At 43.0% G+C, this 13,219-nt stretch overlaps 1 protein-coding gene across 2 annotated transcripts in view; it reads left to right on the top strand.

Annotated features, from left to right (window-relative positions):
* Positions 1–9: 9 nt before the first annotated feature.
* LOC102371452 (alkylglycerol monooxygenase-like) overlaps positions 10–13,219 on the top strand; it is a 44,944-nt gene continuing 31,734 nt past the window's right edge. The window contains exons 1-2 of one of the 2 annotated variants that reach the window (XM_025195308.1): positions 10–221; positions 10,906–11,036. In XM_025195308.1, coding sequence (XP_025051093.1) covers positions 96–221; positions 10,906–11,036 — 257 coding nt within the window. In that variant the 5' untranslated portion in view covers positions 10–95. The remainder of the gene's footprint in view (positions 222–10,905; positions 11,037–13,219) is intronic. The other variant, XM_014527371.2, reaches the window with a different exon arrangement.

The following is a 13,219-nucleotide window of genomic DNA, read 5'->3' as shown; positions in this document are numbered from 1 at the left end:
CCCCCCCCGCCGCTGCCCGCCGTGAACTTTCTCCCCGGTGAGTCACTTCCCTTCGCGCCCGGCGCCAAGGTCCCCTGCCCCGGCCCGCCAGCGCCATGGCTGCGGGGAGCCCCGCGCCCGCCCTTCCCGCGTCCCAGCACCTCCGCGCGCTGCTCTACGCCGTGCAGCCCAGCGAGAGCTCCTTCCGCAGCCTGCACGAGGTGCCCAGCTACGTGGACCAGGTGAGAGCAGAGCCCTGCGTGTCCTCGCCCTGCCCCTGCCGCCGTCTCCTCTCCGCGCCAGCCCCGCGGCATCCTGCCCCCGCGCCCCAATTCCCACTGCCGAGCTCTCAGAGGCGTGGGTGGCCCGCAGAAATCACCTGCTCACTACAAAAATCACGAGATCCTCTTTTTTTAAATAAACAGATATATTTTAAAATATAACCTGTACCCCCACACATATCTATAATATAGAGAGATCTCATATTATATAACTATATTATATATAGATCTATCTATCTAATATTGCCAAATGTTATCTCTTTCTTTCTATATATATCTGTTGATAGATAGAGAGAACATTTGGCTGTATTTTATTTTATTTTTTTTAAATTGCTTCCAGGTTTGGAATCACCTTTCAAAGTTTTTTACTCCCAGAAAACAAGCCCTTGCTGCAAAAATTGTGAGATTCCCCCCACTCGCTTTTTTTTTTTTTTTTTTTAATTATTATTATTTGGAAGATAAAGCTTGGCACTTTTAAAATATATATATATTTTTTTAAATTGCCTCTGGTGTTTGGGGTCTCTGGTTTGACCTTTGAGTAGAAAATTTAGAATTTTTTTTAAACAAAGGCTGAAGATTTGGTGCATGGTCTCTTCCTTCTGGCCTTGGGGCTTTAAGGAAACGTCCTGCCTGTAGCAGCAAAAGTGATCCAACAATCAGAATTGGTGATGCGGCTGCGTAGTGGCAATGGCTGCCTGCTTCCTGCAGTGGTACCATGCAGCTGAGGGAAGCAGGCTTCCCCAGCTCTGAGGTCTCTGCAATTAAGCTCAGAGCAGTTTTCAGTGGCTCATCTACACAAGATGCTTACTGCGCAGTAGTGTCACTGTGCATGAATTGTGATGCAACCCTACTGCTCAGTAGTAACTAGCTACTGGACAGGAAGCATCACTAGGCAACCTTGCCAGGATGCTACTGCGCAGCAACACCAGGTAACTGTGTAGTCATTTACTACTTGATTATACAAGTACTAAATGACTGCACAATACAGCTGTGCAGTCAGTGTCTTGAGTAGACATGGCCAGTGGGAAGCAGGGGAGGTGGTGAACCACTGGGGTTTTGGAGGGTAGGAAGAGGTAGAGTGGCTGGGAGCTGTGCTTCCTGGGATGCTGGAGGAATGATAAAAGAATGCACTAGAATTAGAAAAGGGACAGGGAAGGGCAACCAAAATGATCAGGGCCCTGGAGTAGTTGCCATATCAAGAGAGACATAGTTTTGGTACAGGTTACCGGTATAATGTCAGAAATGGACTGTTGTGATGACATAAAATGACAGCATTTTTAGGTCAGTCCTGGGTGATGGCTTTGAGTCATTTCAGACCTTCCTGACTGACTTGCCACTACAGGGCTGGTGAGCAGGGGAGTGGACAGGCCTATTTGCTACTTTAAGGGATTGTGGGCCAATGCCCCCCTCCCCCACAAAAACTATAAGCCTCCCTTAAAAAGGGAGGCTACTGAGAAAGTAGCAGCTAATTTCTTGGGACAAAGTAAAAAGACAACAGGGAAGAGAGCAAGGTCACAGGTTCAAAATAAGGGGTCTGAAAGGGGCATAGAGCGGGGCACACTGAACAGTGCCCACTGGCACTAGAATGAGTCCAAGGAGCCATGGGGCACTGCCCAGTGAAACTCTGCCCTGAGAGTTGGATGAGGACAGAAAAGCAGCCCCGCAGTTTCTGGGCCAAGGGAGTGTACAAGAGCCAGGACTCTTATTTCTCCCCTGTGGTGGGAGAGGAGTGAGGAGGGTGGCATGTAGCTGGGAGGCAGAGAAACCAGCACAGGGTCTTCTCTCCCTCCACTTCCAGCAGGAGCCCAGCCAGAGTGGAGAGTGAGAGGGGAGAAATTTTGAAAAAAAATTGTTGAGGTGAGGCAGGTTAGAGTGTGGGGGGTAGGGGGGATATAGGGGTTGTGCTGGCTGCATGCTTTTCCCATCTTCAGCATCCCCCAGCTGCTGGCATCAATTTCAGCCCCAGCACCTAGCCCCAGGGGCTGCTTCTCTGGGGCTCTGTTCTCAGGATGCAACTGAACTTCTTGCAGGCCTCCCCAGATCCAGGGTGTCTCTGCAATTAAGCTTTGATCAGTTGTTCTCAACAACGGAGGTGGGGAACCACTAGTTTTGGAGGGTATAAGGGGGTAGAGCAGCTGGGAGCTGAGCATCCTTGGATACCGGAGGAACGAAAGTAATGCGTTTCATTTCCTCTGACCATTCAAACAGTACCCTGGAACGGCATAGGTAAAATGTTTCCAGGATGTACCTTCTTTAGAGTGGTTTATCTTTAAAACATTTAGAGGGTACTTACGGCAGTTTAATACCCATTACCTAATGACTGTTCTTGTTTTAAATGCTTTTATGCCAGTTTTAAAGTAACTTTTATGCTAAGGCCCTGAGAAGGCTAGGACTCTTTTTGGAAAGAAGGCTGAGGGGGGATATGATAGAGGGCTGTAAAATCATGAAGGGTGTGAATAGGACTGGTGTGTGGACCAACAGACTTGTTCACCATGTCCCAGAATACTAGAAATGGGGTCACCTGCTGAAATTAACAGATGATAGGTTTAAAACTAACAAGCGAAAGTACTTTTCTTATGCAACTTGTAGTTAACTTGTGGAGTTCGTTGCCACAGGAGGTGGTGGAGGAAGATAGCATAGCCAGGTTTAAAAAGGCACTAGATAGATTAATGGATGATAGATCTATTAATGGCTAGTGAACACAATGGTTGGAGATGTTTCATCTGGCATCTCTAATCCAATAAATGGTTGATGCCAGGGAGGGTATTGAAAAAGAGAAGAGAGAGATCCAGTTCAGTGCACTCTAAAGCATCCATTTCTGCTACTGTCAGAGACTGACTACTAGGCTAGGTGGAGCATTGATTTGACCGAGTATGTAATTTATGTTCTTATGCATAATGTATAGAGCACATACTATTTACCGTTACTGAACTTGACTGAACACCATAGGTTGCTTCTTAGAACATGTAAAGAAGCAAGTCTTTACCCAGAAGCATTTGCTGTCTAACTGGGATAAGAAAGAAAATGACTGTTTCTGTTTGCCATAACAGAAACAATTAAAGTGGAGGAGAGAGAACTCTTTCTGTGGGGGAGCACAGTAAAGTGTTTTAGCATAAGACAGGCAAAGGTAGTTATATAAAAGAGTTTGGAAAATTACCAGGCCAGCCACAATGGCCCTGGTGGTGCTGGTGAACAAGGAGAGGGGACCTGCAAAACTGAGAGTGATCTTGTATCGATAGGCAGGGCCAGCTAGTAAACAAGGTTTTAAATTAGTGCCTTGGGAAGAAGCCAGGTTCTACTTCTCCCCATAACTTCAAGAAAGGAGAGGTGTGCTAAGATTTTTGCTGGGATGGAATACTATGCCTGGACCCTATTCAAGGATCATTTTTTTTAAGTCAGGTTTTGGCTTGTAGACATCAAAATATGAAAGCCACCATTTCCCTTGACAACTGGAAAGGAAAAGACAATTTCTCTCTGAAACTTTCCTGTAGTTGATAGCATCATACGGTGATCGTTTCTCTGGTACCATGACCTTCCATAAGCCTTTCATCAGCCCTAGCTTTAAAATGTTGCCATTCTACCTGCCATTCTCTTGAGGCGCTCTTTCTTGGATCATCCTCTGCTCCACAAGTGTGCTGATACTTGTCTGTGTAGTTCCTTGTAGATTTTATAGAAAGCAGCAGCTTTAATGTGCTTCTGCTATATTGAAGAGGTATGAGCCTCAAGAGAATCACAGGTTCTGTGTTCTGACTTGGAAATGCATAGTATTGCTAATCCCAAGTATCCAGGCTCCTGGAAATCATAAATTTGACTTGATATCATTAGACTTTTTAAAAGTTTATTTTTGCCATTGTGGTTTCTCAGTTTTAGTTCCTATGTTCACACTTTTCTCCTAAACGATGAGACCTAGACATTTTAAATTTGTTTTAGGTGAAAGCTGAGATTTTTATATAATACATTTTCAGGGACTGTGTTTTTAATTAAAACATTAAATATGACAAGGCTGACAAAATCAAGGAACATGGAAGTATTGAAATATCAACTTTCAACCTTATGAGGGACATTTTTAAATGGTATCTTCAGTTCTGTAAAGAGTGATGAGTTCGCTGCCCATTTAACAGGACATCTTCCTACTGAATGCTGAGAGTGGTGTTTGGTTTTTTTTTTTTTTCATGTTACAGATTCAGGCTAACTGTCATTCCTATCAGTTGCAACCATTGATCCAAACCCTTAAGTATTTCTCTTGGGGAGAAAACAAGAGTTAAGGTAAAACAGCTGTAGATCATGGAATCTCAAAAGGTCAGCTCCCACCTTTGATCAATTCATGATACAAGCCAGCTTTGCTTACTTGTTATGGTTTTAGAAACCTGGACCTGTCCTCTTCTGGGCTAAGTACATACAGTTAAAAAGCTCGAGTCTGAATTGATTCAATCTTTGTAGGTTAGTCTAAGGTGCCTAGATTGTATGACCTTTTCTGTTCGGAAGCAACTCCCTGTAAACTTCCAGAGAACCCTTCCCTGCCTGCTTCCCTGGGACAGCCAGCATGGGCAGCCACAAGTAAGTGGGGGAAGGTGTGACCCAGGGGTGAGGGGGAAGGAGGGAAACCCTGAGGTGCAGGGAGGTAGTCCCGGAGGGGTGGGACCGGGGATTGCCTGGGATGGGAGTGGTGGGTGGATTCTTACCTTTCAGTCCTTCAGGCCCCTGCTTGCCTGAAGCATGACTGCTCCAAACTGGAGCTAGCACCAACACCAGTCAACATTTATGCAGTTCACTGTGTCAGGTGTAACGGGGCCCTCTGATGTCATAGCAGCACTGTGGGAAGAAAATGTTAAATGCAGTCATTTGTAAATAAGTTGTAAGTGTGTACAAAAATCAAATATTTCAAGCAGTTTTGTTACTGGTAAGTAAAACAAATTGCCACACATACAACTGCCATATGTTTCCTATTCTCCATTTTCCCTTCTTATTTAAAGGGCCTCAAATTGATGTCCTGCCCTGGGCCTGTATAATCTATAGTGAAGCTTTTGCTGTTTCATAGCTCAGTATCTGTCTGAAAGGCCAGATGTGACTCACAGTATTTGAAATCAATTGTCCTTTAGTAAGCCTAGGCTCTTAATGAACCAATCCTTCTCTTCTGCCATACAGTTGCAGTCATTTTATCTGTCATTGAAGGTATCTGCTTGTTACAGTTATTTTTCTATCCAAGTACTGTATTTTAGTCATATTCCGGGAAAAAGAAATCACGGGTTTTCTACTTAGCACTGAAGCAGGGAGTCCAAACCAGGGACTGTGGGATTACTGTGAAATTCCCAAAATTTCACTTTTTGGATTTTTACATTTTATTTAGTTTTATTGGTTTCAAATGTTTAGAGCTCTACCTATTTAATTTGGTTCAAGGAATATCCTTGTGGCCTCTTTTGGGCTCTAAATCATGGATTTTCTGCTCATTATAAAAGGTTCCTGTATAATTACTTAAGTCTGGATGCAAAATAAATAATAAAAAGTAGGTGCCCAAAGTGAGATTTAAGGAGACTTTAGAGACCTAAATTGCAATCCTGCAAAATCCCTGCTCAGTGGCGGCCTAGCCCTCAGAGGTGTCTAAACTTACTAGTCATCACAGTTTGTGATGTCAGTGTTCCCCAGGTACTTGAAAATTCTGATTCTGCACATGCCTAGCAGTACCTCCGTTTCAGCCGATCTAAACAGCCTCTAAATAGTCAAGCATAGAACGAATTGGGATATAGAAACTAAGTCTCTTGAGGCTCTTTATCTGGTAGGGAAGGAAGCAGGGCATATTGGCAATCAGCATTGTCATTTTGGCTTATTAGTAGAAAAATCTGTTGTGCATTGAAAATCATAAATTGTAATTGTATCCCACAGTGCTGTTATGACATCAGAGGGCCCTGTTACACCTTACACATTCATAAATGAACTTAATTCAACCTAAATGTAAATTACAAGGTTCTGTGGGGTATGACCTTCTTTTAATGGTAGCAAATACAGGGTCCTGGTTAAATGGGTTTTAATGTAGGATTAAGTTGCTCAAGTTGAAATTACCAGAACGAATTTCTTTATATTTTTAACTCAATCATAGATTACACAAATATAGGAAAGCAGAAGCACACCATCATTTATCTTAAAATTCAAGTTATGAGAGTGGAACTGTGCCAGTATAACTTTATTAAACCATCAGTAATTGGTATCTTGAGACAATTGTTCTTTTTTAATTGAATCATGGCACATGTCCTGCCCATTCATGCATTTGTAGTCTGTAGATGCTGCTGATTTGGTTAGACATGCTTTTGGGGTATATAGACCAGCCAAGTACTTAAAGAAAACTTTCTTTGGCCAATGTAAGTGGTATATGTTCGTCAATCTAAAATACCAAATAAGAGATCCACAAAATGCCATCCAGGATGACACCGTTTGGAAAGTGTGATAATATGTCTCAAATGCACAAATTAGTTAATTAAATTTTCCCCTATGACGACAACAACAACAACACTGTATGGGTAAGTGGCAAATTTGAATTCAAACTGTAACCTTGCGGTATAAAACTGTTGCAAAACCCCAGGCTTTTTCTTTTTTTTTAAATTTAAAAATACATTCCCTCCCCTTCCTCAACCATTTCTAACTCTTTCTCTCTGTCCTCTTTATCTCTTATAAGTAGTCATAGGTAATCTAAATTCTTGTATTCAACTATTGTAATAAGCCCCTTTTTATACTGTAAATGGTGTTCTGTGTTTGTATTGACTGTTTTATATTGTATTCCTATCGTTTTTTGCATTCATTTTTTTTTTATTGTTTTATATTTAGTGTATATGATTTAGGCCTGTGTCTGTAAAGTAATGTCAAGTTTCCATTTTGTATGTCAAGCCTCCATCTTGTATCCCCTGCCTGGGGTATAGCCTATTGTATAGTATGCTGTAACTGTGACTTGTGTTTAACCAGTCTCATGTAAATTGGTTCCTGAATGAATGAGGGTGTTTGAGGCATAATGGTAGCAGGCCTCTACTGAATGATCAGTAATGACTGGACCATCAACTCAACAACCTGACCATTGCCTTGCATTGACTCACCCAGGAACCACAGACCTCACCCAGGAACAGAGACAAAATCCAGCATTTGAAAGATAAAGAACCTACAGGAACCCAACATTTGGAAGACAAAGAGCCTACAAAAACCAGCAACCCCACCATTGTGGGCCACCAGACAGTGAGGACACCTGGATCTGCATGTATGCATCTGAGCAAGACTGGCCTTGCCTGGGCATGCCCTTCCCATAGGAAACACAGGTAGCCCATCCCTATAAAAGGGGTGGTGGAGTGTGAGCTCTTTGGGATGCCCTCTCCATCTGGACCAGCACTATGCCACATCATCTATCTACCCAGAGGCCCTGCTGGTGACCCCCTCTGGAGAACACCTTGCTGGAGAAGACCCCAACTGGCCATTAAGGATCAACTCGCAGCCCAGGATAGGTAGCTATCGTCTACCTTCCTTCCCCAAGCAAAGGACCTGGACTCTGTCCCCACACACCTTGACTCCAATCCTTCCACCAAGCCTTTCCTCTTCTGCTACCGTTGTGTGAGAACTAATAATTTTGTGGGGCTGTATAGTGTGCTGCCTGATTAATAAAACTGTTAGTTTGAAACCCGAGTTGGATTTTTTTCTTATTGGCCTCCTGGCCCTCCTCCTTGATTCCCCGACTTTCTCCCTCGGTTCTTTCGGTCTCATTTCTAGCCCTGATCTCCCAGCTTTCTGCCTCTTTTCTGGCTGTCTCCTCCTTGCTGCTGGGCTTTTTCCCTCGTTTCCACCCCAGCACCAGGTAACACAGAGTAACTCCAGGGCCTCAATTAACCTCAAGTAATCCCAAGCCCCAGTAACCCTGGGGCACATTAACCTCAAGTGAGCCTGAGTGACTCTGGGGCACCTTGACCTCAAGTAACCCTGAACACCAAGTTATTCCAAATGCCCCCTAGTGTTCACACACAGCTACAGAAGTGCATGTTTGTGTATGTATATGAGAACTCATTGTGGTGTGTGTGTGTGTGTGTGTGTGTGTAATTTTGTATCATGCCCTCCTGTCTAACAGCACAATATTGAGATCGTGAGTGATCTGGTGGTGTCAAGTCAAGAAAACAAGTGGAAGGCAGGGTAGATTTTCACCTTATAAACTAACCAAAGTAGATATATATAGTACAAACTTTTGTGGACTGAAGCTCACTTCATCAGATACTGTGAAAGGATGTGCATAGAACAGTGTATAAGAAGACAGAAATTTGCTACAAAAGCCAGAAGGAAGGGGGAGGAGGGAGACAAGGTAGTGTTAGGAGGCCTCTGTCTTTCTGCAGTGGATGGCAAATCACTGTTTGTTCTTTTATGTAGGGATCACGCAATCTGGCCAATGTAGACAGCAAAGGAGTACTATGAGCAGACGCAACCCTCGCCCCAGCCCACAGTGGCAGCTGGCCCGGCTGGCATGTAGATCTGGGGGCACATGCCCCCCATGCCTTCCTGGGGTGTGTGCCCCCCCCCCCGTGTCCTTCCCCCTCCAGATGAAGTGCTTGCAGCTCTGTCCTGCACCCCAGCTGTGCAGGGCTTGCCTCTGCTCCAGCCCCACTCCCTCACCGTTGTTGGGTGGAGGCAGATTGAGGCCCCACTGTTGAGGGAAGAAGTGGGGCTAGGGCTGGGTCCTTGATCTGCCCCACCTCTCCCATGGCCCTTTCCCCTTCCTCTTCCCCCACAGACTTACCTGCTGGGGGGGGTGTACCCCCAAATAATTTTTTCTTCCCCTGCCTTGATCTGCTCTCCCCTTTCTTCCCTACAGACTTACCTGCTGGGTGGGTGGTGGGGAGGGGTGGTGGCACAAGATAGATCTTGGGTAGCTTTAAATGCCAAAGGTGATCTCCTACTTTAAAAAGGTTGGAGACCACTGGTCTAAGAAGTATTTCAGAGTTGGCTTGATGGAAGTCGTTAGAGTCCTGGTGAACTTTCTCCAAAGATTCCTTCTCATCTTTCCATACCAGGAAGATGTCATCTATGTACCCATAGGTAGATCAGAGGGATGAGAGAACAGCTATGGAGGAAACAGACTTCAAGGACTATTGTAAATACGTTGGCATATTGTGGGGGCATATGTGTGCATGTGGCATTACAATTAATTTTTAGGTATAGGGTAGGGGTTCTCAAATTTTGTGATACCGTGACCCCATAAAATAATGTATAAATTGGTGTGACCCTCCCCTGCCCCCCCCCCCAATGATTAAAGCTATTGATTTAATTTGGATTAGGTAGGAGATAAATTAAACACATTTACTTTTGTATATTAAATTAAATATATTTGTCAAAAACACTTTATAATAAGTTCAAAACTGTCTCACTGGAGAAAAAAACTGTCAAATTTAAAACTGTCAATAATTTTCAATGAGAAGGATGAGCTTGCTTGGTACTGCTTAGTTTTTTTCAAATCTGGGCTTTATTTTTGAGACTGGCAGTCCCATTTCACGCTCCACATTTATTTTTGATGGGTATTTGCTCTTTTTAGTGGCAACTGCTGGGGGAAAAAAAAACTGCTGAAAAAACTCACACTCAATCACACACAGTCAATGTAACTGTTGACAGATAAATACTGAGCTTCACTAACCCGTACACACCAAGATTAGAAAACAAAAGAGACTTCCGATGTGGGCAAGTCCAAGAACACGTGTGTCGCCGCTGGGGGACGGAAGCAGGCAGAGCATTTGTGTGTTGGGGAGGGAAGAGAATTTTGGGAACCCCTTTTAAGTAGTTTGTGACCCCCCGCCCCCGGGGGTCATGACCCACAGTTTGAGAACCCCTGGTAGAGGAAGTTCCCAAACCTGAAATATTTGTGTGTGAGGACAAAGCATGAGTGTATAATAGAAATAGAAGCAATTTTATTATTGGGGATTATTTTCTTTATGACTTGTAATCCGTCTTCAAGGGGGAAGTTGGTAGTTGGAAGCTTGTCAGAGGAGCCCAGTTTCTTTAAGAAATCTGTGGTGTCTTTCAAGTAGCTGGCACTTCCAGTAGCATATGGCAATAGGACACAATCACCATGGCCAGAAATGTCTTTCATGATGGTGCCAGTTACCAGCAGATTTGTGGATCGTGGGTAATAAGTAGAAGTTGCCCAACTTGGGCTCCTGGGAGTTGGAAGCATTGATCCTCTCCTATATTTTCTAAAGTAAATCCTGTAAGAGTTTATCCACTTCCTCATGGTATTGTGCTGTGGGGTTCTTTGTCAGAAGTTTGTAAAACTCCCTGTTGGAATGTTGGAAATAAGGCAAGTTCAAAGATAGATATTATGGAATAATCAACTTAAATGTCTTTAAAATATGATAAGTATCTATTTTTTCTAATTTCTAAGGTATAATCAACTTTTGTATGGGTAGAGCTTTTGTACTATTCACTTTCATCATTGCTACTGGGTGTAGTAGCTAAGTCTTTCACAGATTAGCTAATGTATACCCTATAGGCACTATAATGACACTTTTTTTTTTTTTTTAAAGGCAGGAGTATAGCATCCTCTAATAATCCTATTTAGAATATCCTATTTACATAAAATGTTCGAAAATTTAGGAGGAGTTAGAATTCTAAATGCTTTTTTCTTCAAATCCCTTTTCAGGTTGTTCCACTATTCGTTGTCTTTATTCTTCTGGAGCTTGTTGTCAGCAGTATTCAGAGGCACAAGCTGTCATATCGGATCAATGATGCTATAAGCTCTCTCTCTGCGGGTATCCTGTCTCAACTTCCTGAGTAAGTATGACTATTGTATTGGCTTTACCATGAGAAGAGGAATATTATTTTATAATTTAAATACAAATATTTTATAATTCTTCAATTTTAAATGATTATGGGAAACCTAAGAGAATTTGTTAAGACATCTAGGGAGCTTTGTCAAAAACTGATTTTTACCTGATATATATAAATTTATTTTTGAAATATAAACCTAAATTTAAGATTAAAAGGACTCTAACCAACTCCAAGTCCATTGTCAAATCTATTGACAATTTTGAATGTGATTTAGTTAACCTCCTGCTATAAGAGGATAGCAACTTTCCAGAATAAAATCCTGTTCCAGTCTTAATAGCTGTGGTTGAACTAAAATGTGGGGTGTTTTTTAGTCCAAATTTTAATCCTGATTTTAAAAATTGCCAGTGATGGAGAATCTAGCAATGGTTCTGCTACACATCTCAGAACTGCATTAGCAATTTTAGCCAGTGTCACACAAGGAACTCATGTTCAGCTAGAATCTACCATGATCCACATCTTTTTCAGAGTCACCGCTTCCCAGGTTGAAGCCTTTCTCTCATTCTGCAAATGGGGCATGTATTTTTTTTTTTTTGTTCTTTTATATATGACCTTACATTTGGTTACATTGAAGCACAAAGACCAAGCAATTCATATTGCTCTGTATCAGTAACTTATTCAGTTAATTATTGACCATTCCCTTATTTCTGATGAAATTGGCAATTGTAATTTCATGCCTTCTTCTAGATCATTAATAAAAATGTTAAATAGCACAGGGCCAAAAACCAGTCGCTACAGGACTTCACTAATAGTATATCCATGAAATGAGGGTTTCCTGTTTACAATTATATCCAGAAAACTACATACAAAGCTAGTTTTTAATGCATTCAATGATAAAAATGTTGAAATTGATCATTTAAATTTTTTAATCAAGACTTCATGTGGTACTAATACAATGCCTTATGGACATCACTTATTCCACCAACACAAATTGTCTTTATCAATCCCTTTGCAATCTTATAAAAAATCAAGGTCGTTTGACAAGATTTATGCTATGGCTTTGGATCAGACCACGAGAAGGCATGATCCATGCATGGTGGAGTACCTTGATGCAGTAAAAGCTCTATTATCTGGCATCCCCTGGAAATGGGGGATGCCGGATAACAAAATATGCCGGTTAATTGAGTGGCCCGAACAGGCGTCCTTGCCTATTTGGGCCGCCACTTCTTCCCCTGCGAGCGGGGCATCGTTGCCCCTCCCGCAGCATTGGTGCCCCTCCTGTGACATCGCCAACTCTCCCCTGGGCCCTGCGGGACAGGGAGGCGGGCCCCTTGCAGCCTGTTATGTCCCCGGGCCATAGGAGCTCAGAGAAACCAGAAGTGCCATGGTGGGCACTTCCTGTTTCACTTCACCTTACAAGCCAGCATGCTGGTTAATAGCGTGTGTCGGCTTGTAAGCTGTCGGTTAGCAGAGCTTTTACTGTATTTAGAAGAAATAACCATGGAAGTTACCTTCTAAAGGATTAACCAGATACATGGAAAATACTAGCTAGCCATTTCCCACATACATGTAAGTAAGAGACTAGGCAGACAAGGTTCCTTGGGTGAATTTGATATCTTTTATTAGACCAACCCAAATAGTTGGAGAATAGTTATTAAGCAAGCTTTCGGGTTCAAAAACCCTTCGTCAGGCTAAGGAAGTTTCAGCAGTTGGTGTGTGCTCTTCCGGGATGGAATGAAAAGTAAAGAAGCCAGAGGCTGGGCTGGGGAGTCAGTTGCCAGGCCGATTGTAATGTATCAAAAATGTAATGTCTATGTTTAGTCCATGATCTCTAGTATCCAGGAGGTTGATGAAATGGAGCTCGTAGGTTCGTCTTTGGGAAGAGTTGTGTAAGTTTCCCTTGAGGATCAGGACTGAGAGATTGGAGAGAGAGTGGCCCTCCTGTGAGAAATGTGCCCCCACCGGTACTTGGGTATTCCTGTCTTTGATAGATTTCCGGTGTGCGTTCATTCTGGTGCGCAGTTGTTGTTTGGTCTCTCCTATGTATTTTCCATCAGGGCATTTGGTGCATTGGATGAGATGCATTACATTTCTGGAGGTGCAGCTATAAGATCCAGGAATGCTGATGGCTCTGTTGTGGGGTGTAGTGATTGTGGGGGTGGTGGAGATGTGTTGGCAGGTTTTGCATT

The sequence above is a fragment of the Alligator sinensis genome, unplaced genomic scaffold (assembly GCF_000455745.1).
Source record: "Alligator sinensis unplaced genomic scaffold, ASM45574v1 scaffold1211_1, whole genome shotgun sequence".
Taxonomy (NCBI): domain Eukaryota; kingdom Metazoa; phylum Chordata; order Crocodylia; family Alligatoridae; genus Alligator; species Alligator sinensis.
Note: the sequence above shows the minus strand (reverse complement) of the source record. Positions and strands in the feature narration are given on the sequence as shown.